Source organism: Phlebotomus papatasi, chromosome 3, assembly GCF_024763615.1.
Source record: "Phlebotomus papatasi isolate M1 chromosome 3, Ppap_2.1, whole genome shotgun sequence".
NCBI classification, from domain to species: Eukaryota; Metazoa; Arthropoda; class Insecta; order Diptera; family Psychodidae; genus Phlebotomus; species Phlebotomus papatasi.
The window spans coordinates 87,654,018-87,681,233 of record NC_077224.1 but is presented as its reverse complement, the minus strand read 5'-3'; the positions used below and the strand labels follow the sequence as shown (position 1 = coordinate 87,681,233).

Genomic DNA, 27,216 nt, shown 5'->3' with positions numbered 1-27,216 from the left:
CATCCATGTACTAAATAGATGTGCTGGAAAAAGAACTCCCCTTTTTAATTTTTCATGAAACCAAAATTTTCATCTTTTTCTGGAAGTATTTCTTCTAAACACATTTTTTAGTACAAGGTTGTTCTAATGTGCTTTTGCGTTATCGACTTTGCTTTGTTCCTATTAAAACTATTTTATTCAGCCCTTGTCATGCTCCAAAACTAACGAAAAGTCGTCACAGGAACCAACACTAAGAAAAATTGATAACCCAGAATCACATTAGAACAGTCATGTACTAAAAAAATATTCAGGAGAAAGATTTCCCCTTTTCATTTTTAATTGGAGTAGCACCATGAATGAAATATTAATAACAAGTACTTCATTCATGGTAATACTGCACATTTTTTTTAAACAAAATTGAGTTCATTCTTCTCTTTTTAAAGTTACTCTTTTTAAACTTTTAAAAATTAACCAGTTTATTTTAATCGTTATAATCACTGCCATATGCATCATTAGTGATTTTTTGCAGGCAAGAGATTATATTCTAAGGTCAACAGCCAGTTTAATAAATATGTCAAATTTGATTTGTTTAAAATAATAAATTAATTAAAAACTTTGAATTGTTCAAGATAATTGCATGAAATATTTACAAAACTTACCATTTCCCGAACTTTTTTAATTAATCTCGCTTTAACTGCCCGTTTTCATAGATTTTTCTGTACTTATTAACCAAATTTAAAGTTTCTTTAAAAAAAATATACAATGGAAAGTTTTTCTAGGTGTTTCTGTGTGATTTTAAGGAGCTTTGAGTTTATTTTACAACGTTGAACAATTTCTAATAACTTTTGAGGATAGAATGGGGTTTAACTTATTTTTATTTCTCAATAAAGAGAGCAGAACTTTTGCAATATTCTGCGAAACTTTTCATCTCGGATGAGAGCAAAGTTGTGGCAATTGTGACAGATTTCGCATTAGATTGGTCGCTAAGAAATGGAACACTTAGGGCTATGTGATAGGATGAGCTGTTCTCCTCTCTCTTTTGGAAAAATCACCCACTCATCCCCCTTTTTATCTGCCATATCTTTTGCTTAGGACGCTGCAAATCGGAAACGACAAGTTCATCTGATAGCGCCGCTGAACTGGGAATCGATAATGTGGGTGGTGTTTTTGTTGTCCTGGGCTCTGGATGCTTCGTGGCTCTTATCATTGGTGTCCTCGAGTTCCTCTGGAATGTGAGGAAAGTCGCTGTGGATGAGAGGGTAAGTTTTCATTTGAATTTTTCTCCATTCTTGCAATTTTTCTCTTGTCTGTCCCTCTAGCGCTTCTGCTCTTCATCTTCTGTGCTTTATTAAACTTTTTTTTGCCCATACTTTCCTTAGCTAGAGCTTTTTGCTCTCTCATCCGGCAATTTGTGTACTTTTCTTTGGCCAATTTCAGCAAATAGATTATACCTTTTTTCCCCATGCCTTAGTTGTTGACAGTGAGAAAAGACTCACGCAAAAGTCATACTCCTGACACTGTAATTTATTAGTTATTTACCTAGATGATTTATTTGTGTATCACTTTCACGAGATAGACTCCAAGAAAATGTCGTGGAAATTTGGGGGAAGAAGAACCTGCGTGGGAAAAATATTCAGGGGGTTCAGAGAAAAAAAGAAAACAGTCAAAAATTCACCTTGAAAGTAATTTTATGTGGATTCCTTGGAGATGAATTTTTGGAGAATCGCAGCTCCTATCGCTCTTTTGCAATCGAAGTGACACAATATTTGTGAATAATTTTATTAGGAAAGGTTACTATACTCAAATAAATTAACTCATTTTAATTACTTTTTTAATGGTTTGAGTTAATTATAGCTTATGTATTAAAAATGAGAAATAAAATCAATTATAAGTAATCGGAATTACAAGCCACGCCTTCCATATTGAGATATATCAATAAAAAATATTGATTTAAAGGATTTAAATCAATATTTCTTATTTTATTTTTCACTTTTATGCTCTAGAAATATTAAAAATATTTTAGAATAACAGAGAAAAGAGAGATTTTTGGTTATGTAATACGTAAGACAAGTGGGTGTGGCTTAAAATAGATTTGGCTTGTAAATAAATATAATGGATATGACTTTAGCACGTGTTACATTTGTTCAGAGCATTGAACAATTTTTTGGGATAGCCAATTAGTTACGGTTATGGGCGGGATTAATACGTAAGACAAGTGGGCATGACCATTATAAATGGAATCGTTAAATTGTGAAAGAATTAACGTGAGATATACCGTGACAACTTGGGAAATAAAAGTCTTGCGGATGTGTTAGAGGTGTTTATCCTTTCAAGCCTTCCTTTCCTGTTCTGGAAGGATAAACAAGATTAGCACATCAGTATGTTTGTTATTATATCTTAGTCAGAACTTTGAAAAATCTGCGAATAAAATTTAGGATTTAGGCACAGACTGTACAAAAGCTAACTGGGCGTTGTTTACGATTTGGTTGAATTTCCGAAATTGGTTCCTTGGTAAGCACGTTTAAGAACCTATCCGGATATCCAATAATAGTCGGTACAATAGTAAACTTTCGCTTATCCATGTACTCTTTGTCCATGAGACAGTACTATTTTCAAAGTTTTGTTGAGATTGGTTTAAGTTTTGGAGGTTTTATTAAACAAGTGCTCTAATCAACGTTTATTCTTTCTTACTTTGACTTTTTAGGAACGTATGCTTATTAAAACAAACTTTCCAAGTAAACAGAAGAAGAAGAAGAAGAAGAAAAAGAGATAACCTCCTTCCGGGTGCGTCAGTCTTGTTTCTCTTTTCAGGGGCACGAAAAACATACAGGATTCCCTGCCAAAGCTTTCGGCGCTGCAGTACGCCTTCTGCGCTGGTCGAATTGTGATATCGTCTCTGAAAATTGTCTCCCATAATTCCCTGTGTACCCTCATTAGAAGTAGTGGAAGTATTTAAGACAATTTTCAGAGACAACATCACAATTTGACCACTGAGGAAGGCGCACTGCATGGCCGAAAGCTTTGGTAAAGAATCCCGTATATTTTTCGTGTCCCTGAAAAGAGAAACAACACTGACGCACACGGAAGGAGGTTAGATCCCTGAGTTTTTCAAATTCTCAGAAGAAAAACGTTAGATTTCAAACGATTCGATGTTTATCAATTTCTTAATCCATATGACAAGTAACGTCACGATAAGTGTACGCTTTCTATTTAACACGTGGCGTGCCTCTTTTCGTTGAGCCGCTTTCAATCAACGCTTGATCGAGAATTCTCCGAGCAAGTTGTCGAGGACTGCAGATAATTTTATCTGAATGTAGACTTTTATACATGGACATAAAACGCCCTGTCCTAGTGTGGACACTCCATTAGCACTGAAAATTCATCTTTCGTTGTGCTGAACGACGCCCCTCCACTATGTCCCTTATGGCTGTCGTACAATCTGACCGATTGCGGATCGGAATCTCTCCTCTGATCAACGGAGAGCCCTGTTGTCGTAACCCTACGGAAGATATCCTCGCGTCCCTTCAGAAAGTGTATGCCGCCCGAGAAGTTAGCTCTTTTCTCCCGAGGACAATCACACTACCCCCGACTCGCGAGCCCAAGTTCAAATTTTATTGAAGTCTAAGTCTCTTCAGTGGACGGAGTACCTGATGAGCAGCAACCGCTGCAAAGCGCAGCAGTTTGCTGATCTTCAACTTCAAAGAGATTCAACTGTTTAATAGATATGCATTAACAAACTTTTTGACCAGAATGGTTAGAAAATTTAAAAATTTTACCTTAATAAAAATTAAGACCGAGAAATTAAGACCGGGGAGGTTTGGGACACTTTTTCATGGTTTGACTGACACAGTATTCCATAAAATGACGATAATGTATTACAATTCAATGCGGTCTATATGATACTTATGAGTATTGGCTTAATAAAAAGTATTCAATAGAACTTGGAAAACAACTGAGTTTTCTTGGAGAAGATAAAATTTTCTGTCTTCAAAAATTATAAATTCACAAAAATAGAAGTGCTCTTTCGATTGCAAAAGTCCCTCATGTGCTCGCATATTTATTTATCCCCAAACCACGTTCAATTTTTCTTCACTTTCCTGTCGATTCCACTGCCTTTTCTCCATCTTACTCCACCAGACTCATCCCGCTGAGTATCGTTTCCACTGACTGAGGGGAATTTGTGGGAGAAGCTTTGGAGGAACATTGACGATGGATGGAAGAATTTTTTTATGATGATTTGTCACTACTCAATCGATCATATTTTGTGTTTCATTTTGTATTCTTGCCATTTTACATTTATTTCACTTACTTATCGAATTTGAATGATGGTTCTTGTTTAAAACTTTTCATAAGATAGAAATGTCGAGTGTACCAAGAATGCAATATCTAGACATTTTTCAAGAGAGCTAGGAAGCTTTTTTTTTTAAATAAAATTCCGAAAAATTTCTTTCTAGAATTTTGTTCAGACTTAGTTCTAAAACCGTATTTAAGGGTAATTGTACAATTACTGTGCGATATCTAGACCTCAACCAAATTTTAATGTCCCAAGTATCCGGAGAGAATTGGTTCCAGAGGGTGTGACTTTAGGATACGCCCTTTTAAGGTCTTAAAGGGGCGTGGCCTAAAAATAATGCGCTGAGCTTATTCAGAACTTCTTATTAAACCGGAATAGGTTATCCTAAAAAAAACTAATCGTATTTTGAACTCATAGAGTGGGTCAATTCATGAATCCAAACACTGCGAATTTTCCCCGCTTTTCAATCCCGCTTAGCATGTTTTTTTGAAAGCTCTAATAATAAATCCCTAAAATGCAACTCTACTCTGAAATATTAGCCCAAAGCATCCTAAAACTGCAATCCCTGCTGAAGCTTTTAATGGCTTTTTCTCACTCTCTAACATAAATATTTTGAATAAATATTTACTTTGGAAAATTTATTACATGTAAATTAATATTTATAATGTGTTCGTTTGCATTTTAAATGGTGTTTTGTGTTGGTTTCATGTTTTGCATAAATTTAATGCATTTGCTATTGACTTTGAGAGGACTTAATGAGTGAATTAATGGTCATTTAATTTTGTTCCTCTTTTTAATTTAATTACAATGTACAAAACCAACCGACAACGGGATGATATATATCTGGTGTATCAAATGAATATTGCCTGGCCCTAAAACCACCCTACAATTCCTGGGGAAAATGCGCTGTGTAATGTGTATGTGTGACCCGGAATTTGTGTCACAACCGCACTTGTGAAATTTGGGGACGGGTGGAAAATGGTGATAGATAACACCATGGGAAGCCTTTAAGGCCGAACTGAAATTTGCATTGAACATTTGGATCACCACGAAACCCGTGAGAGTCCATGGAAGTGGCGGTTCAACAGGTTCAAAGGGTTCATCGTCAAAATCGAGAGCTGAATCTGAATCGAGGAGTACAACAATGGCAAATGCCCTAAATGTGGGAACAACATCCAGCACAGCTCATCTAGACAAAATCGGCACGTCCTTCGGTCACAAGTAATCAATATCCCACCCCTTATCACCAGTTTCTGTTACCCCAACAAAAAAAACAACAGTTCCATGAATAAAATAGAATTAACCGAGGTACAAAATGTCTAAAAGTCTAATTCAATGGAGCAAACAATGCTGAGGAATACCTTCCTTGGGTCCTGAAGAAAAAAGAATCCTAAATTAGCCATAAAGATAATCTTGAGGTGGAGGAGTTGATGCTCCAGCATAACTTCCAACGACCATTCGTGCCAGCTATAAACACTCGCACTATTCTCATTTTATTATTTTAATTTAAATTAATGCTGTACACCCTCAGAAATGCTCTCAAGACGCATAGGGATACCGCATATTAAATATTTCGTGTATGAATCCTCTTCAAAATTGAGGTTTTTAAGGTTTGGGCATTCTGTGAAATTTTAAGAGAACTTTTCATTGGTTTTAATAAGGATTTTTGCTACTTTCTCGAGAAGGTAAGTGGGAAGTAAAGTAATATTAAATTTTATTATGAGAAATTAAAAGGATGACAAAGTGTCCTAGGTTTGCAGAATACCGGAACTCATGAGATAGAACCAACACTGAGAAAAAAAGAGGGTGCGATTAACTTTTTTCCTCATAACTTTAACACTTTTAGGTATAAAAATATATCAACATTTTTTAATATTAATTTTACACCTTTTTAAGGGTAAAATTAACATGAAAAAGGGTAACTTTAACCCCCAATACACATAAAAAGGGTAATATTTACACCGTTTTAGGATCAATACTGCAGGGTAGAATAAACATTTCCGGAATGTTATTTTAACTTTTTCGGATTTCTCTCAGTGAAGAGGTGAATAAGTGGCTTCTAGAGTGAATCGTTAGCGGTAATCGGCAAAATTATGTAGGGTAAAGTGATACAAGTTGGACATAGTGTTACTAGTGTTATAAATTGGACAATTCGCCGGTACAAGTTGGACATGACTTTTTTCTTGATAAATAGAGTAGAAAATTTGTTTTTAAGCACAAGGAACCAAATTATAAAACTAAAGCATTAAATTGTGGGTATAAGCTGACGTTAATTGCAATCAAGAATAGGGAAAACCGGAAGTCATCGGGAAGAGATAATCACTCAGGGAAACACATCAATTATCTGCAGAGCTTTCGGCTCGGTCTCCAAGCCTTCATCAGTAGTCAATTTCTGCAATCCCTCTCTGAGAATCGTTCAGGGTTTTGGTCAGGATTACACCAAGGCATAAAAGGGAATGGGGCACTCTTTTTACACTGTATTTTACAAATTTTTGTATTACTTGGCACAATTTTCGGATCTTCTTCTTCGTCTCGGGTCTTGCTGGGAATTTCTCTTTGTTAGCACTGGGCAGTCCAGAGATGAAGAAACGGTTTTTCTGTTCGAGATTTTTTGACCCCATTCCGTTTTATGCCCTGGTGTAATCTTGACTAAAACCCTGATCTCGGACGGTCAATATGCACTGTGATTGGTGGGATCAACAGGGAATTACGGACTAGAAGCGTCTGATTTTGAACGAAACTGTCTATAAGCATTACTAAGCGGTGGTATTCAGTAGAGGTTTAGCCCTTTTTCCAAATGTCTCAAAGTCCTAACATATCATTTGATAGAGTAATCTAATTCTACTTTAAATTTTTTCCAAAAATTTTTACTTATAAGAAATTAAAGCACTTAATTCATATGGCTAAGCCTTAAGTCTGAAGATTGTACTACTAATGACATCTGATCAATTTAGATTATTAATTGTTCGAAAAAAAGGCTATAATCGGTCAAAAAATACAAACCTGTGATATTGTAATACGATAATATTCCGATCCATTGTAATTCTATGGTTCTCGACACCATAAAAATGCTGAACTGACATGTGCTACTGTTCTGAACCTGGCCCTTTCCGATTGATAGTACTTGGCATGTCTAATCTACAATTTGTCAAATTAGAAGAAGCCGAAAGTTGGCTGATTGAATACAGTTTTAGCCCAAAAACGACTCATTTTATCATCACGGTATTCACGTACTATTAACTAGATAACAAAAATGTTTACATATTTCGGAATGATACTTTATAACCCGTTTTTGTCATGCTCTTAAAATATTCTATCTATCATTACCTAAAAACGACAAAATTATTTTTTTAATATATGTATTTCTTAGTAATTATATATATTTCTATAATATATATATTTCTTAGTAAATGTAATTCTTTTTTATTATTAAGTTCAACTAAAAGAAAAATTAAATTTTAAGAGAATGTATCATTATTCATTTCAATAGGTGCATGAGTTTTTTTTTTTGGTAACTTTCCCACCACTTCAACAAAATTATCGAAGCTGGCAGTGAAGAAAATGCACTTCAAAGTTTTCGATATTCGCCACCGCTCGGCTACCTTTAACTTTCGTTTCTCTATCTTCGAAAATATTTCCAATTGGCTTCTTAAATTCTTGTGGTCTATTCTTAAAATGTGTATCTATCGACTTAAGTAACAAAATAATCAACCGATTTTTTGGCTTTGTAGTTCAGACTACCCCCTTAACCCTTTAAGGACAAATGGGACACCGGTGTCCTAAAATTAAAAAATAATTTTTCTAACTAGGGTAGGTGTGCCAAATTCCGGCCAGCTTGCAATTTCGGCCACCTTTTTTGTTCCTCAAATTTTCATGAACTTTTAAATTTTACGTACTCTAGAGATTATACAATGCAAAAGAATAACAAAAAATGTAGCATCGACAAACGAGATAACGTGAAAAAGATATTGGAAGAATTCCCGAAAGGCAAGGAACTATGAGAATGAAGGTGGCCAAAATAGGGCACCAAAGCTATGTCTATATTTTTATTCATTTTAAAATGTATTAAGAATGATTTTAGAGTAAATAAAGACGGTAAACTCTTTACAAGGTTCCAAGCAACACTATTACAAAAGAAAGAATAAAAAAAATCAATTTGTATTTAAAATATTACATTTCAAACTTGAGACTTTGATGTTTGCATGCAACTATGCCGAAATTTGGCACACTCACCCTATTTAAAGGACAACACAACTTTCTATAATCAAAAAAATTGTTTTCGATTTTGGTACCCTGGTGTCCTACTCGTCCTTAAAGGGTTAATCAGGCATAAATATTTTTTCTCTTTTATATATTGTGTACTTTTAAGGTATACTAATACAAATTAGCGTCTGATCAATAAAAAAAATTCAACGCATTTTTTGCTTTTTTATCAATTTCAATTGATTTTTATTATTTTTTTTGTTCTTCGCGTAAATTAAATTATGATGACAACATAAATTTTCACAAAGTCCCAAAATGAATCTAAAATGGAAATATTTCTAGTGAAACTCTTGGGAATATGAAAATAATCTTCTCTATCAGTTTCATGAATATGTATTCATTGAGTTTTCCAGCAAAGTATCATCTCCGTGGAGAGGAGCTCTAGAAATTTTCCTGCTTGAACTCATCTGCTCAAGAAAGCTACTCAATGAATCTCCACATCTGAAATTGAGTCAAAAAGTTCCTCAAGCACGTTGTCAGGAACATTGAGAGTCAATAAAAGTGAAATAGAAGAGAATTAATTCGGGGATGGGTAATTCTTGTGCATGGAAAACATGCTCAAAAATTCCCTATGGAAAACAATAAAAACGGGAAATAGCTTTGAATTTTCCATCTGAAACACTGCAGTTGAATAAATTGAAGTCAATTTGCAATAGTTCAAGTTGAATTTTCTCTAAAGGCATGTTTAATTGAGGGTATTTTAAGTCGAAATCTCTTTTTCGAAAATAAGTAGTCCATTGAGCGTTGTGGTGCTATTCCAATGAAAAATGAACATGTATTTTTAGCACTTTACTGTGCTCAAGTGCTTCTGTATTATCGAGTTTTATTAGGGTTGGTTCTTGTCATGACTGTTTAATGGTTTTTTCGACAGTCGAGACTCGAGACAGAAACCAACAAAAACAATCGATAATGCAGTGGCATTTGTGAACAGTAAAGTGCTAAAAACATGTTCATTTTTCATTGGAACAGCACCATTATGTCTTCATTAATTTTTGCCAATTTTTCGGAGCAGAAAATTACCCACTGAGCTTTATCTAAGACGCACTGATGCATAGGGTAAGATGAGGTAATTCGGAATGATGTCTATTTCAGAATTTTGAGATCTTTTCACTGTTTCAGATGGTCAAAGAGAAAAAGAAATCCACGAAGAGGTACAAGACTTTACATTCGATAGTACTTCTTCGTTGTTTTTTTTTCCTTTTACCACCTTAAACTGTTAGGAAATCTCAAAGTTCCGAATTAGACATGATTTCCAATAACGCTAGCATAGCGAAATGGTTTTCGAAAAGCCCATTTTCAAATGGATCTGATAGACTTTTGTATTTAAGTCAAAATACATTTTAGAGAATTGTATCGCATTTTACAAGATTTAGAGCTCCTTTTTTATAAAAATACCCTAGTTTAAACGAATTCTTAAGTAATTCCAAATGCATTCCTTAGTCTTCTATTCCTGAGGAGCTCAATATCATTTCGCGATGATAAACGCCATATTTGGATAATACGGAAGAGATGCAAAAATTCTCGAAAGCGCAACAAAAGCTCTTTCCAAGAATTTTCATGCAGAAAAGCTCACAGAAGACTGCATCTAAAGTGCTGATTTGGTTTTAAAGTTTTACTGGACAAAACCAGGAAACTACGGGATAAAATAGAAAATGAGGTCATTTCTCAATTTCATTGAAGTCTCTAGAGAAATTTCCATCGCCCAAGAAAATAGAAGAATTTAGAGAAAAAGTCGACAAAGACGCATGATCTAGAAGAATGTCAATCAATTTGCATTTAAATTGAACAGTTGAAGTGGAAGATGATTGTGAAGGATATGTTGTAGCATTGCAAAGAATTTTTACAGTCGCACCATTTTATTTTTTGGAGTTGCTGAATATATATTTATTGACTTGAAAGCAAGGAATACATAAAAAAATCCATCTTTGATAGATTTCGAAACTAACATCTAACGCCGAAAGCATAAATATTTCCTCATCCCAATATTTTAAGAAAATGCGATTAATAGGAAAAGTGTTTTAGGGAAAGTTGCTGAATTCAGAGATACTTCTCGAGGTTCTTCTTCATCTCAGCCGGACTTGTGCTCGGTCCATGTCTCTCCACGGGCTGCCCCTCCTTGTCAACAATGAACTTGGTAAAGTTCCACTTGATGAAATCAAACACTGTCCCCTTCTGTTTGTTCTTGAGGTACTGGAACAGTGGATGAGCTGACTTCCCATTCACATCGACCTTCTCGAACAGATCAAATTGCACCTTTCGCTCTCGAATTGAACATTCAATCTCCTCATTGGTACCTGGTTCCTCATGAGCGAATTGATCGCAAGGAAAAGCCAGGACTCTCAGGCCTGAAAAATTATCAAAATGTTTTTTCTGAACTTTCAAAGAAGTGCTCAATTTTACCATTAAAACAGAAAAAATTAAGAACATTGTCCATAAAGTTAGTAGTAACACAAATACAATTTAAATCGCAAGGCCAAATTTGAAGAATTTTACTTGAAATCAGAAGCATCCAAATGATTATGTAATTTTAGGTTTTATTTAAAAACATCGACTTTAGCGAAACCTAGCGCAAAATGCATTTAGCTTCAATGGTCTACTAACTTTATTTATAAAAATCCTTTAAGGTTTTCAGTTAAGATAAATGCAAAAAGTTTCAAAGTAATAAGAGAAAATTATAAGTACATAATTTTGAAATTTTGCTCAGTTAAAAATCTAGGTAAAAATCAAAAAATAGGTATAGGAAAGTTTCATAATTTTGAACAGTTTGTAAATTTGGACACCTTGAGGATAAATTTGGACACTAAAAGTAAATTGATTAAAATTGTGCATTTTTATTCCAGTATTTGATGAATAAAGAATTATATATAAATATTTCTTGCTTTAGAGGATTTTAAAACTAAATACGTCAAATTTTAAATATGATTTGAGTTAAAATTACTTTGTTCAAAATTCAGTGTGAGCAATTGCTTACGAGAAATATGACAGAACATCGTGTTTATTTCACTCTTATTTAGCAGTCGTGAAGTACTAACAACTTTTCTTCTTCTTTTTTGAGTGATATTATTAAATATTTATTGATTATTGTGTTAATTCATATTAATGGTGATTTGTGCATTTGTCCTGAAGTGAGATTTGTCTTACTATTTACGTTTTTCGTGTGATAAATGGGAAATTTTCTCAGAGATTCACCGCAGTGAGGTGATAGTCCTTATCTTGGACAGGTGTTTTTCTCTCAAAATTTCGTGAAGTTTTAGCTTTTGTGACGACTATATTGTATAAATGCCTAGAGAAACAAAAGAGCATCGTCTTTCGAACGAGATGTAGTGAGAAAAAAATTTGAAAGGCTCCTGGAAAGGCCAGGGAATGCGTGAATTCGCGAGTACTTGGATTACCGAAGTCAACTCAATTTAATGAATGATTTAGCAATTTCCTGGGCTCCTTGTGACATTTTGCGGTTCCCTTACATAAACAAGAAGAGGACTTGGGCAGGCAGGTTCTTGGCAGGACTTGGGCATGGAGAATAATGGGCATCCTTTTTAGGCGAATGAGCTGTCCAAATATAGAACTAAGTTGTCCAAAATAAGAGTCAAATTTACCTCTACAAATCAATTCATTTTCAAACGTATTAAAACTAATTTTAGTGCAAAAAAAAGATAAATAGCTTGCCAAGTTTCTAAACAACCCTTCTGAATAAAGAGTAACAAAGAAAAATCAATTAGTATTGAAAATATCGCACTTCAAACGTGGAACATCGATGCTTGTAAGCAGACTGTCGAAAAGGATGAGCCTTTCCCTATAACTTATAATTTTAAATCTAATATAGTCGCAGGTAAAATAAAAATTTCTTTATTTTTTCATTGCTAAAATTCTCATAATATCGTTTACTTTTAATTTTATTAGCGCCTTGTTTTTACTTTTCTATTTTGGTCAAGAAAATGGCAAATTTAGAAATTAAAATAAAATTATTCATAGTCAGGAATGTATTTCGTGCACATGCATTAGAAAAATTTCATTACAAAAATTTTTCCATTCATTATTTTGCGCAAACCTATTTTTCTGCACTCAAATCTAAATTGGATTTAGTATGAACATCAGAACAAATTCAGTTTAGTTTTTACAGCAAACGTGTGACATAGAATTCTGCAATACTTTTTCAGAAAGGAAGATGTAGAAATTTCAATTCCGTGAAATTTTGCTGATCTAAAAACAAACCTAAATACCAATTTTGGTTAATGGTAAAATAGATTTGTTGAATGGTCAATATAAAACTCTCAAGGCTGGGAAATCATTACGCAAGTTCATTGTCATTAATTTATGTCCCTGACAGACCTTTCAAATGACAAAGTTTCATGAAATCAAAATTCACATAATTTTGTCTCTCAAACTTTTCACGTATGTCAATCCCGTTCGTTCGCACTGTAAATTGGATTGAACTAAATTAAATTTGATACGAGGATAAAAAAAGCAGAGCGCTATGAAGCAGTCAAGTATCAAGCTTTTGAGTGAAAAGAATTCTTAATTTTGATTTCGTGAAATTTTCTAATCTAAATTGTGTGAAGGGGCTTTAGCAAGGAAAAAAGAATTTTTTGTGTATTTTGTTTCCTGGATCATCACACTGAACGCAAGAAGCTCCGGAAGATCTTTCAGAGCAGGAAAATTTCGTTAAATCAAAATTCACATCCCTCTCTTTCTCCAACGTATCGCACATGTTTATCCCAATCTGTCGCACTCTTCTCCTTCTTCTTCTTCTTCTTCTTTCTAATATCAAAAAATTCAATTTACTTCGGTAAGTTTTTGAGTACGAAAGCGAGAGACAGATATATACTAAACGTGTGAGATAGACAAAGATGTGAATTTTGATTTAATGAAATTTTCCTTGCCTAAAACTTATTCTGGAAGCATAGGGGAAACTGGGGCACCACCAAACACGGGGTAGCACCAAACACTGCGATTTTTTAATCAGATATTCGAATTCAGAAGACAAGACTTATAGGAATTTATAGGCACTAAAGGGATACTTGTCTACTGAAGAAATGGTCGAGATAGTCCAAGTAGTTTTGAAATACATACATATAGTCTAGTAGTAGTATAATTACATATAGTCTTAAGAAAGGATCGTTGGATCCAAAAGGCAGGAAATAAACTGAAATCTAATCTAATCTAATCTAATAAAAATTAGTGTTTGGTGCTACCCCGTGTTTGATGGTGCCCCAGTTTTCCCTACATGTGTAAGTTAGGTCAATTTTTTGTTGATCCCTGTAGCCAATCGGCCGCAAAGTTTCACAGTAACAGAAAATTCCCTGGAATTTGTCTTCTATTTTTCCGCGAGAGTTTCCGTGGAAATAAACGCTAATATTCCGCTTGGAATTTTGCGGAGCTATCAGCTTTTTTTCGCGTGAATTTCCTGAAAAAAAGTCAGAGGAATTTTCTTGCAACATATCTGAGAGCATTCCCTGGAAATTGATTCAAAATTTCCTTTGAATATTCCTAGTATATTTTCTGATATTTTTCCGACCAAGACTCTATGGAAGTAAGCGCGAAAGTTCTGCAATTATTTTTCGTCCTAACGCTATAATTCTTGCGAGCTAGACATACTCAAATGAACGAAATGGTAGCAATATTTTCAATTCAAAAGTAGAACAATTGAGTGTTCGTCTGATAGATGAACACTGTCCAAGATCTAAGCTGCCAATTGGCACTGATCGTACATATTTGTGGTTGTTTTTTTCTGGAAATTCTCTATGAAAGTTCCACGAAATTTTTAATCAATTTTTGGAATTATTTTGAAGAAAACTTTATTTAAAAAATCCACTGGAAAAGTCGTGGAATTCTGTAATATTAAACCACGGAAGCCTCTAAGGCCGTTGCATTGAAATTTCCACGGAGAATTTCGTGGAAATAAAGAGGATTTTTCCAAATTTTTAAAGGGCTGACTGCCGATTATACGCTATTTCAATCTATAAGAAAGCCGTGGAAATATTCATCAGAGAATGTTCCATGGAAACTCGCGGACATTTCTCATTAGACGGTCATATACAGAGTTCCGTAAACGTCCATGGAACGCTAGGAAGAAATTTAGCGTCAAATTCTATCTCGGAAGCTTACGCGGATTTTGAGCGGTAAAATCCAAGGAATTCCATGCGGATTTTTAGCGGTAAAATCAGCGGACATGGCAGAAAAGGCTGCTGGAAATCCAGTGGAATCGCTGCGGCCGTTGGCTATAGGGATGTAGGGTAAGTGTGTTAAATTTCGGCATAGTTGCATGCAAGCGCCAAAGTCTCAAGTTTGAAATGTAGTATATTTAATACAAATTGAATTTTATATTCCTTCTTCTTAAGGAATTTTCCTTGGAACCTTGTAGATAGTTCACCATCTTTATTTTCTCTAAAATCATTCTTAATGCATTTTAAAATAAATAAAAATGTAGACATAACTTTGGTGGCCTAATTCGGTCACATTCTCATAGTTCCTTTCCCTTCGGGAATTCTTCCAATGTCTTTTACACATCATCTCGTTTGTCGAAGCTACATTTTTTGCACTATATAAGCATTAGAGAGTGTGCAAAAACTAAAGTCATGGAAATTGGAGGAACAAAAAAGGTGGCCGGAATTACAAGCTGGCCGAAATTTGGTAGACTTACTCTAAATTTTTTGCTGATATTCGATTATTTTTATTGATCAAGTCGATTTCTAAATATTGTACTGTCTAGAAATATTTTCTTTAATTTTCTTCCGTCAAAAACCTTTGAAAGAAATCTTGACAAGAATTTATTTGAATTATTGTGTAAAGTTTTCTTATCTTTTGTATCCATTCATGTCAAGTATTTTTCACTGTCGAAATTTCACGATGTTAAAGAGAAAAATTTAGCGAAAGCGCAGATCTTGGAGATTGTCAATCAATATCAATTCATATTCAAATTGAAGAGTTGGAGGAAAAACCTTTCGTTGAAGATATTTCACACATTTTACAAATATTTGAATTCACTTCTTTATTGATTTCCATACAGAGTTACATAAAAAATGTTCTATCTTTGACAAAATATTTGCGATATTCGCGTGTGCCAAAACATAGCCTAACATCTAACGCTGAAAGAGTTTGGGCAGAAAGTTTATTTTTTTTAAGGATAAATATTTCCTCATCCCAGTTTTAAAGAAAATGCGATTAATAGGAAAAGTGTTTTAGTGAAAGTTGCTGAATTCAGAGATACTTCTCGAGGTTCTTCTTCATCTCAGCAGGACTTGTGCTCGGTCCATGTCTCTCCACGGGCTGCCCCTCCTTGTCAACAATGAACTTGGTAAAGTTCCACTTGATGAAATCAAACACTGTCCCCTTCTGTTTGTTCTTGAGGTACTGGAACAGTGGATGAGCTGACTTCCCATTCACATCAACCTTCTCGAACAGATCAAATTGCACCTTTCGCTCTCGAATTGAACATTCAATCTCCTCATTGGTACCTGGTTCCTGATGGGCAAACTGGTCACAGGGAAAGGCCAAAATCCTCAAGCCTGCAATAATAGTGCAGAATTTGTTATTCGTCTCCAACTTCTCCGAGAATTGCCACAATCCACCCCCAAAAACCATTTTCTGCAACAACAAATGCAATTCTCAGAGCAACTTTGAGGAACAAAGAAGAGAATTTGTCTCCCTGGCGTAAGCTCAGTTTTTCCGTAGTATTTCACAGAGTTTTCCTCAACTTGTGGCAATGGGGAAGAAATGCACAAGAGAAATCGTCTTTGCTGATGCAATTAAACTTTATGCTTTTCATAAGGAGCTTTAGAGACTTTTGTCTGACAGTCCATTTATTGTTGGAATTAAAGTGCACGATACTTTTGAGAAATTGACGAACATTTTTTAGCAGACTTTAATGGTAGTTTATGAAAAGTATTTTGCAAGAAATTAATGAGAACAGTATTACAGTACGATGTTAATAGTGTGAATTCAAAAGAAATTTAAACACATTTAAAAGGACATAAAATTCCGGTAAATGTTAAACTTTTAAACTGTTTTAATTTAAGCAATTTTTTTTACGAGTGAACTAATAACATTAAGAATTACTACAAGTAAACACTAAAGCGACTAAAGAAAACAATCATAACGTTGAGGAAGTGATTGTAAATTTGGATAGTTTGTAATTTCGGACACTTTAAGGGTAAACTTGGATAGTAGAAATAAATAGATTAAAATTTTGGATTTTTGCCAATATCTAATGAAAAAAATCTTCTATCTTCTAACTATAATTATTTCTTTTAGAAGATATTGGCACTAAATATGTTCAATTTTAATTATAATTTCAATTAAAATTACGCCCGATGCCTTAATACCCTATTAATTATACTTATTACCTGGTTGCCCAAGTGATGCCCGTGAAGACACTTTGGTACTTGTTTGCCATAGGGTAATTGTGCCAAATTTCGGCCAGATTTATATTTCGGCCATTTTTAGTGTAATTTCGGCCACTTTTAGCGTAATTTCGGCCACTTTGAGTGTAATTTCAGCCAGAAAAATAAATAAATTACAATTATGAATTTTTTTTTCGAATAGTCAATGATTTTATTCTGCTTTTAAATATTTATTCATTTTATAATGTATTAACACAAAAATTAGATATAAATTTAAATTCTATATATAATTTGAATTTAAATTACGTTGGAAAAGCTCAGTGTGAAAAGAGTCTTAAGAAAATGTGACAGATCACTTGTGTTTCTAGCAGTCTTGTGATTTGTGGTGAAATGCAGTGCGTTTTCCTTCGATATTTTTTTTATTAAAATGGATTAGTTTTCATTTTAGTTTAGTTTTTCATTTCATTAGTTTTCTGTTTAAGTTAATAGTGAATCAGTCTTTAAATTTCCGGTAAAATTTTCCATTTGGATCCTACATTTCGTGTAAAAAAGTAGATACTTTGTGAGCGTCTCTCCGGTCAGGTAATGCTACCTATTCCGGCAACGTCTTTTGTTTTCCTTAATTTCTTATTCATTTTATTGTTTTTTTTCAATTTCTGAGTTCTATAATAACCATAGAAGAAAAGAATCGTCTCTATGAAAAAGATGATGTGAAATGGGCCTTGAAAGAGTTCAGGAAGGGCAAACTGTTACGGGAATCTTCGGGTAAATTTAAGATGCCAAGGTAAACTCTTCAGGTCTTCAGGACAAATTACACGGAAGATCTCAGGGTTTCTGGGTCATACAAACGTATTAAAGTAAATATTTTTAAACTCCTTCCGTATGATGTTTTGAAATTTTTTATCGGTTGCTTCACAAAAGGTGGTCATAAACAAGGTGTCCGGTATTACACTCAAAGTGGCCGGAATACTACCCAAACTAATGTCTATATTTTTATTAATTTTTCAATATTTTGGGAACTGATTTAAAGAATACAAAAATGATAAACTAGTTTTCAAAGTTCCATACAATCCTCCCGGAAAGTAAGTAACAAGAAATTTCAATATGCATTAAAAATATTGCATTTCAAACTTAGGACTTCGGTGCTTATTTGCAACTATGCCGAAATTTGGCACACTTACCCTATTTCTGGATTTTTTTTTCAAATTTTGTTCAAATTTCTTTCGGAATGCAATCAATTCTATTTTTTAAGTTTATTTTTTAACTTGATGGCACCAATGTTCAAGATTCCTTTTCTCTTTTAATGAATATAAGAAAAATTTTCTCTATTTTACAATATTCAATTATTTTTGAGAAAGCAGAGAAAATATTGATTCATTTTTAATGTCCTTTTGTAAACGTTTTAACTAAATTAAATATTTTTGATTTTTTAATATTTATTACTATATTCACATTTCAGGGCTTTTATCTAAATTTTTAGTAAACAATATTTTATTTAAAATATTCTTAAACATGGAAAACATTGTTTCATCTTGAAAATTAATTTCTTAATATTTTTAAACTAATAATTTTTGTTTTTTTTTATATATAGTGTTATTATTGTAGTGAAATGTGTCCATAGATCTTCTGAAAAAATTGAAAATTTTTACACGTTACTGGACTGTATGCGACGTACTTTTCCACTTGATTAAGTTATTTATGTTATTGTACCTTTTATTCTCCAGCTATGAATATTTAATAATTTTCCAAGAATAAATGAATAATTTGTTAAAGCAACTTTTGAATGACGAAAAGCGGTTCCGTATATTAATTGATTTATAGGACATTCCAAAGTTTTAGAATTGCAACATAATGTTTCATGCATCAATTTCAAGCAATTGAAAGTTATTTAACTGACCTTTCGACTCTGCAAATTCATCGTAGAGTTCATTGAGCTCCTTGTAGTGCTGTGCTGTGTATCCACATTTGGATGCCACGTTGACTATTACAAGGGGATGCCCACGATACTTCTCCAGACTCACTGGCTGCCCCTTGATGTCATTGGCCGTGAAATCGTAGACGGAATTGGCCGTCTTGGGATCTCCCTGGTCAGCTGAACAAGCCATAACTCTGAAAAGAAGAAAAACCACCAGACTCTAGAGACCCTCATTTATCATCCTGGACACACTCCTGGGGGGCCTTTCTCGGGGCCAAACTATTCACATCGCAATTTCACGGTGAGACAACTTTCTACCACCAAAAGCTCCCTTGAATATTCATTAAAATTTTATCTGTGGAATTTCTCTCTCTTCTGCCATTCTTAATTTAACGTTTTATTAGCCTCTAACATTTTCTCCATGCCACACATTCTCAGCTGGATAATTAATCAGTGGGTAGAGTCCTTTTCTTGCTCAAACTCCAAAGAGAGAGCAATATGTCAAAGAAACAAGGTTTTTTAAATTTAATGGAGATTGTTTGCTCGTGTTTAATCAATAGGTTAGACATAGCGACTCTCTGAAAGATTCCATTCAATAAATGGACCTCTAACTAAATAGAACTATCCAGGCTAACTAAAAATAGGATTTGTGTCTCTGCTTGAATAGGCCTATTCTTTCTCAATTTGTTTTGTATTCAGTGAAAATTCCTTCTTTTATAAACATTTTGTAACCGAATTTTGCGTAGAATGAACCACTTAAATAAATTTAATTAAATTTTGATTAAGCTTTTATCGGCTTTAGCATGAATTCGGCTTATCAAAAACAACCACCGTCGAAAAGTATTGATAAAATAGTTAACAGCAGTGAATGAAAATGATTAGTTTACAAACTTGAGGTTTAATTACTGTACATTTGATTTTTTCATTATGTTTAGTACATGCCAAAAGGCAAAGGGCTATTCAAGTTGAGTCACAAACCTTTTTTCTAATTGTTTACTAGTCTATTTATTCTATCAAAATAAACTTTCAATTAATTAGTCATTGTAGATTTGATGTTTTTCTTGATATGCGAAGCCGAACGTATTATTTGTGTCTCAACTTAAATAGGCCTTTATTTCTTTTCGACTTTATATAAATAATCAGAAAACATTTCTTATTTTAAACAAGCTTTTCTCAAGTAATTTGGTGTAGAACCGAGGCACTAGAATAATTTAATAAAATTGAAATAAAATTTCTATTTAAATTTATTATTTATCTATATCTATTTAATATTTAAGTTTTTCTCTTATTTTCTAAAATAAAAATAAGAGAATTTATCCACATGAGAGATCTCAAGAAACAAGTCACAAAAATATGAATTTCGTCTTGGATTGAATAGGCTTTTTTAACCTACATCCTAACCAAGCGAAAATATATTTCGTATGTAAAATAAAGCAAATATAAAAATTATAAATTCTGGAAAATTAGAACAAAACTCATTTATTTATATTTGCCTTATTTTACATCCGAAATATATTTTTCGCTTGGTTAGGATGTAGGTTAAAAAGCCTATTCAATCCAAGACGAAATTCATATTTTTGTGACTCGATCCTTTCTTATTTTTGCTTTGGAAAATAAAAAAAAATAAATATTTAGAAGCTGAAGTATTTAATGGTTTTCCCCAAATTTTCCTTCACATTCATCCTAGTAGCCTAATTCTTGTAAAGAAAGGCTAAGAATTTTGAGCCATAGGTTTCTTTGTTTAACCGCCCAAATAGGCTTTTAGTTAGTCAAGACACAAACCATCGTACAATTGGCGGTTCAACTAGCTCAAGGAACACAGTTGGCTTTCTTTGAGGATCTATTTGAAAAGTCAAAAACGAGACTTTCTTACTTCCTGACACTTTTCTAAGGTGGCGGAAGTACATCCTGTTCGAATTTCGAAGTTTTCAAGTGTCAAAATAAGTTTATCTTCATTTTGTTATGCGAAAAATACAAAGCAACGATGTTTACTGCTTCTGTCAATGATACTTCACAAATTTTCTCCACCTTGTCCGAAAATTTAGTGTGAAAATTCAAAATTGAGTTTGAATTTTTCGTACATCAACGACTTCTTGTGCAAATAGAGTTCCATTTACCTTTTATCCAAGACATTATTGGCTCCGTTTAGTAATAAAACCCTTCGAAGAGACAAAAGCTACTTCAAAGCCAAAGCAAACCTATTCGAAAATCTACCGAAAGGCTAAAGTGCAAGTCCATATACCCGCCGCTTTAGCGCTGATTGTTCTGCCATTTCGAAATTTGGTATACTCGAAACTTCAATCGTCAGCAATATGTACAACAGTGAGTAAATGTTTTATCGAAAAGTGATTTTTTTGTGTAGTTTTGTGGAATTTTAGAATCGCAGGACTTTTCAATCGCAATTTCATTAAAATAAATATCCTTTTCATGAACTTGCTGATTCTTCCTTATCTCATCGGTTTAAATTTTCGAACTTCCAACGTTACAAATTCGAAAATTTAAAGCGACGAGTTACACAAAAGCAAGCAAGATCATCAAAAGGACATTTATTTTATGAAATTGTAATTTAAACGTTCTGCCATCCTGAAATTCCACAAAAATTCACTTTTAATTCTAAGAATATCGAAATTCGAAATGGCAGAAGAATCAGCGCTAAAGCGGCGAGTACGTGAACTTGCACTTTACACTTCCGGTAGATTTTCGAATAAGTTTGTCTTGGCTTTAGAATGGCTTTGTCTCTTCGAAAAGTTATTACTGACGGAGCCATTTCGTTTTTTTTTATCAATTCGGACAAGTTTCGATCAATTTAGAAGGTTTTAGAACTTTATCGAAGTTTAGCTGGTTTTAAAATATATTTTACTAATATCTTAAAAAAAAAAACGATGCCATTCGATACTTCTTAAACATAATAAATCGCATCCTTGATTGTTGTAGCTCTACATAACTTTTTTGTTCAATTTTTAGAGCATATACCATCAAAGCACGGAGTACGAGTATTCAGCAAAACTGTGATACTTTGCCACCCCTTTTTATATTAGGGGTCTCTTGTGTGTTAATTTGGGAAAATTCATCAGAAAAACACATGCTAAAAGATGAGGAAGAAAAATTTCATGATAATTGAATTCTATCGTGAGATTTTCCTCCTTTTTTGCTACGTTGATGCTGTGTGATGGGTGTTTATTTTCAATGTGAATTATTGAGAAAATGTCTACAAGAAAAGCGTTTTGAATTTTCATGGCTTGATTCATCATCATGGATTATTTAATTAGCACAAATTTTCCTGAAAATTGCTTAAATTAATTATGCGAAAATATTCTACATTAGAGACAATTTTATCACCACAGGCGCCTCCTTGGAGGCTCTCGATTCTCAACTTTTTGTTGCTTTCAGGGGTTGAAAATATAACTTTTTAAAAGAAAAATTGCGCAATTTCCTAAACCATAAAATTCACCAACAACTTCTTAAATGAATTTTTACAAAGGTACAGAAAAGAATGTTTTTGCAAAGAGGAGCGTTGGGGAAATTTCGATGACTTCGATTTTAAATTCATTAGGCAATAATTGTCTTTTAAATTTTCTGTTAGTTTATAAATCATTGTAGGTAAAAGTTTGTAAATCAGAAATCAGCTGTTTGTAATTAGTTGGTCAGAAACTGGTTCTTTTATCAATTTGACAAAGCATTTTAAAGTTTCAACGAACGAAGATTCTTTTGACAAACTTTTACAAACACAATCACAAAACTTTTTCAAATTACAAATGAACTGGTATTGAACAACCTATTTAAATAAAAATTTTGTAAGTATGCTCTTCAAAATGATTTTTGGGATGATCAATGAAGATCAGGAGGTCTTATTGAACAAATTTGGTTTGCAAAAGGTCTGAATTACAAACTAATTTGCCAAATTAAACACACTTAATTCCGCTACATCTTAGCTTACATATTTTCATGCAAATCTACACAGAAAAAAATATTTCGTAAAATTGTTCGTAAATGTTTGTGAATTCCTATTGGAGACCTACGAAATGCTCGTAAATAGTATAACCCACAAATTTCGTAATAGTTTGTACTTTTTTTACAAACTAGTTCGTAACATGATCATTTAACGAAATTTTTTTTTGTAGTTTTACAAACATTTGCTTGAAAACACATGAATAATGTTCGTCAGATTTTGTCATTTGTTCGTAAATTTTTGTCAAACAAACAAAAATGCACGAACAAATGTTTATAAAAGTACAAAAAATGCTCATCATTTTACGAACAATTTTTGTGAAGAAGTACAAACTTTTACGAACTTGTTTGTGGGTTATACGATTTACAAGTATTTCGTAAGTCTTCAATTGGAATTCACAAACATTTACGAACAATTTTACGAAATATTGTTTTCTGTGTAGACAAATTATTCAAGAATCCCCTATTTCAGATCTGTAAAAGACACGGCGTGTAAAGTATTTTTGTAAAAAGTTTGTCAAAGGGATGTTCTTTTATGTAAAACAAAAAAGAGTTTTCTAAAATTCGTGCGATGATGAAAAATTTTAAAAGAAAGATTTGTAATACTACTAGCTGAAAATTTGTCAAAAATTGTTTTATTTGTGATTCAGATATTCAGTGGTCGACAAATGTTTGTTGAACCCATTTGACAAAAAGTTTGTCACATTTTACATGGAATAACATCCTTTTGACAAACTTTCAGTAAACGAATTCACAAACATTATTTCCAGAATACGAAGAATTCTAATGCATAGAAAAATTGTAGGTTATAAATGTGCCCCTGTAAAAAAGTGCCCCATTTTCCCTAAATACTTTCATGAGCTAGGGACTCGAAGAAGAGAGATGGTTAACAAAGAAATGCCAAAGAAATATTTTTATCCGTCTGGGTGGGTAATTATAAATTTCCTTTCTTATTTTATCACATATTTTCTTTGAGCTGGATGTCCCTAAGCCCTCCCTCCCCTTAAAAAAAACAGAAATATACCTTGGTGCGGTGGACAAAAGACGAAGAGCAACAAAAGCTGCTCCAAGGGCCCCAAATCTCTGCGTGACACGACAAACAACCATAATTTTCCTGCTTGCGGCGATGTACGAAAGGAAAAAATAGAATACACTCCTCAGGAGAGTGCTTTTTCTTCAGTGATGGGTGGACTTTTTTTTATACTATTATTGTAAATTTTCTCTTAAAATAATTCCCAGGATATTTTTCTTCTTTGTCCTTTTTTTTGGCCCCTTTCTCTGCTTCAAAGACTCTCTTGTGCTTTTTTTTCTGACGCTGGGAAAATTCTCCTTTCAGAGATGATGACCAGATGAAAGTCCTCCGACTGAAAATTAAATTAGTTTCCACTAGAATTCCTTCCATATTTAATCGGCAAAATCGGCTTTTCTTTTAGTCAAACGCTCAAAGGAAATTAATACAGCATCCACAAATTGAAGGATAAAAAAAACCAAGCAGAATTAAATATTACAAGTCAAGATTAAATTGAGTTGCTTTTTTTTAAGTCAAAATGGGAAATTAATAGGAAATCCATTTGACGAGAGGTCTATATAAAATATTTACAGAGACAATCTCTTGTGAGAAATCTAGAACCTTTTTTCCACTTCTCTACACATTTCTCAAGAATTCCCCAAAGTCTGTACATGGGATTTTTTTTTGGGGGGAAAGGTTGAAGCATGTCTCCAAGAGAAAATTCATGCTGTGCAATGATGATAATTTAGGATGACGATGGGGAATGGCAAAAAATAGTGAGGGGTTGAGGACTAAATGGTAAGGTGAGATTACAAGTTTATTTTTGTTCCCAACTAGTCAGAAAGTTTACTGTTCAGGAAATAAACACACACACACAACATTTAATTCAATTATTAAGGCTCTATATCATTCATTTGTTCTAATATTAAATTTGCAGTCAGTGGTTAAGGAATTACTAGCATCTCATAACAGTGATATATTTTAGTGTTGCATCAGTTAAGCAATAGATGGCGTCAGTCAGAAATTTTTGACCCCTTCTAGCTCGGGTCAAGAGGATCGGTGGGCTTAGGGTTTTTATTTTTCAAAAGCTGTTAGGCCCAGCTACAACATACTAAAATTTGTTATCGATCGGTGCGATCGGTGCCATAGGGGCTGAGTTATTAAGAAAACAAAATTTTGGGGTATTCTAAAATGACGAATGCGTGGTGGGGTGGGGGAGTCTGACATCACGTATTTATAGCGACCCATCGATATTTAACCTTTGTCGAAAGTTGCTTGTCGATATCTCTCACCGTTTTCTCTCCAGAAGTGGTTATATGCCGGACGGACGGGACGTCCACAAACCATATAAGGTCCATATCCAGGACTGCTCAGGACAAGATTGAGTAAGTATTTTTCATTGCGACGTAGCTTATCATCCACTGACCTTTACCGAAGAGTTTCCATATCTAATCGTCTCTAGTCCTTCATTCAATTCGAATTTTACGTTTGACACTAGGTAAATGTCCTGTCATGCTAATATTCAAGCAGTTGTGAACTATCTCGAGAATGCTACTATCATGCCAGCATCAATAGAACTGTCAACTCTCCTAAATTTTGATCTCAACAAATTTAAGTGGATGGAAATAATTAATTAAGTCATTATACCGAATGGTATAAGTTTTACTTTAAAATATGTTATCGCTGTCGATCTGTCAATAACTTTATATTTGAATGGCAGAAGAGGGTTTTTCTACTTTAGAAATTTGCATAAGAAAGTAATAGTACTATCATAATAGTGTAGGAGGACTGTTTAGCCTAGAGGTCTTGTAGCGAGAAAGCCTGTCTTGACGAAGCCTCTTTTGAACCGACCGACCAGCGGTACTAATCACTGTTTAATTGTGATGGTGACTCTGAGGAATGCTATAACAGCTAACTTCAGAGGCATTGTTTCGCTAGACTCGTTAGATTCGTGGCTCTGAAATGATCCCATGGGGGCTTTTTTCTGGAAGGCTAGCGAGAAAGGTACTCCAATATATTCCAGTTATTATTGATCGTATAGAGACATTTTATTTTTACTACAATGTATTCATTTTGATGATCTCGTTTTGGAAGAATCTACTGATCGTAGATCGCCCAGAGAGAGAATTCTGTAACAGTCTGACAATGTCATATGACAAATTCTCGTGGTAAAATTCGGAAGCAGGACCACATTAAAGCCCAGTGAACATCTAATGGCCATTGCAAGGAGCTTTGTGAAGCTTTTAGTAATTAATATTAGTCGGATTTACAATTAATTCTTCCGAATTTACCACATAAAAAAATTTAATTTTGTTATATGACATTGTCATACTGTTACAATTCCCCTACAGGAACGCCTTCTCCGTAGTGAAGTTTTTTTTTTTGGCAGAGGCGGTGCATTTTTTATTACGTTTTTATCATGTGTGAAAATGTCGTTCTTTCTGACATTCAGATGTGTTGCACCGGGAGGGACTCGAACTCACAAGTGTGAAAGTCAACTTAGAGATCTCACCGCCCAAGAGCCAACGGTTTTGCTTATTGCGTCACTGTGAGATCCTCACCAAGTTCCGGTGTAGGGGTTTGTAGCCTTTGTGCTACAATAGTACAATTGGGATACATACTGTTTCAACAATAATACAAAAAGGCCCATTAGAGAAAATACTGACATTAAAAATTTTATATTTAAATGACAGATAATTATCCTACTATCATGCTAGTGCCGAGCGAGCTGTCAACTGTATAATAAATCACAATTTTATGAGAGAACGTTGCCTTATTACAGAAATGAAAGCGTTAAGGGATTGTTATCATTTTGATATTCAGGTACAGAAGGCAGTTTTACTATCATGATAGTGGCATAAGGAAAACTGCAAGATGATAATTTGAAATTTGATTACAAGAAGATTTTTGAGTTGTGAAGTAGTCACAGTAGTTATAACAAAGTGATATTTATGAGTTTATTGACATGATAGGTATATTTATCATGCTAGTTAGGCAGATTTATAGTTTCTACTATCATAATAGTTACCAAGAGCACTGTTTACTGCAAAGTAACTGTGTTAAAGAAAATAGTTTTATTATAGAAATTCTCCTATTGGCTGAGGACTGTGAAGACTTAAAACTTGAGCTTAAGATATTCCAACTATCATGCCAGTATCAAACAATTGGTAATATCATTTACGTTTTTGACAGAAAAATAACAATTTTTAATATATTTTTTTTATTTATTTGAATCTATCGAGATTTTGATCACTAGAAAAGATAATTTTCCCATCTGCTTGTATAATTTCCACCATGTACTGTATGTCTATCTCCTGCTCCAGAAACTGTCGCCTATTTCTGTGCCCCAGAGCTCAAAGGCTGGTGCGTTAATCAGAAAAGGATGAGAGGTAGGAGAGGAAATGGTGCAAAATTCACATGAGAAGGACAAAAGGCTATATAATGTCAAAGGATGATGATGAAAAGGGAT

General features: G+C 33.7%; 2 protein-coding genes across 4 annotated transcripts in view; one reads left to right on the top strand and one right to left on the bottom strand.

Annotated features, from left to right (window-relative positions):
• Nucleotides 1–5,582, top strand: part of LOC129806228 (glutamate receptor ionotropic, kainate 2-like) — a 47,174-nt gene extending 41,592 nt beyond the window's left edge. Inside the window, exons 20-21 of the mRNA XM_055854658.1 lie at nt 1,072–1,238; nt 5,262–5,582. Of these exons, the coding sequence (XP_055710633.1) occupies nt 1,072–1,238; nt 5,262–5,498 (404 nt within the window). The 3' untranslated portion in view covers nt 5,499–5,582. The remainder of the gene's footprint in view (nt 1–1,071; nt 1,239–5,261) is intronic.
• Nucleotides 5,583–10,382: 4,800 nt separating this feature from the next.
• The window catches only part of LOC129806226 (uncharacterized), a 55,718-nt gene continuing 38,884 nt past the window's right edge, over nt 10,383–27,216 (bottom strand). The window contains exons 2-4 of one of the 3 annotated variants that reach the window (XM_055854654.1): nt 23,763–24,102; nt 18,773–18,984; nt 10,383–10,881 (exon numbers count right to left, since the gene is read on the bottom strand). In XM_055854654.1, the coding sequence (XP_055710629.1) occupies nt 10,574–10,881; nt 18,773–18,984; nt 23,763–23,845 (603 nt within the window). In that variant the 5' untranslated portion in view covers nt 23,846–24,102 and the 3' untranslated portion in view covers nt 10,383–10,573. Of the gene's footprint in view, nt 10,882–15,507; nt 16,042–18,772; nt 18,985–23,762; nt 24,103–27,216 lie in introns of those variants that run through there. The other 2 variants (XM_055854653.1, XM_055854655.1) reach the window with 2 other exon arrangements.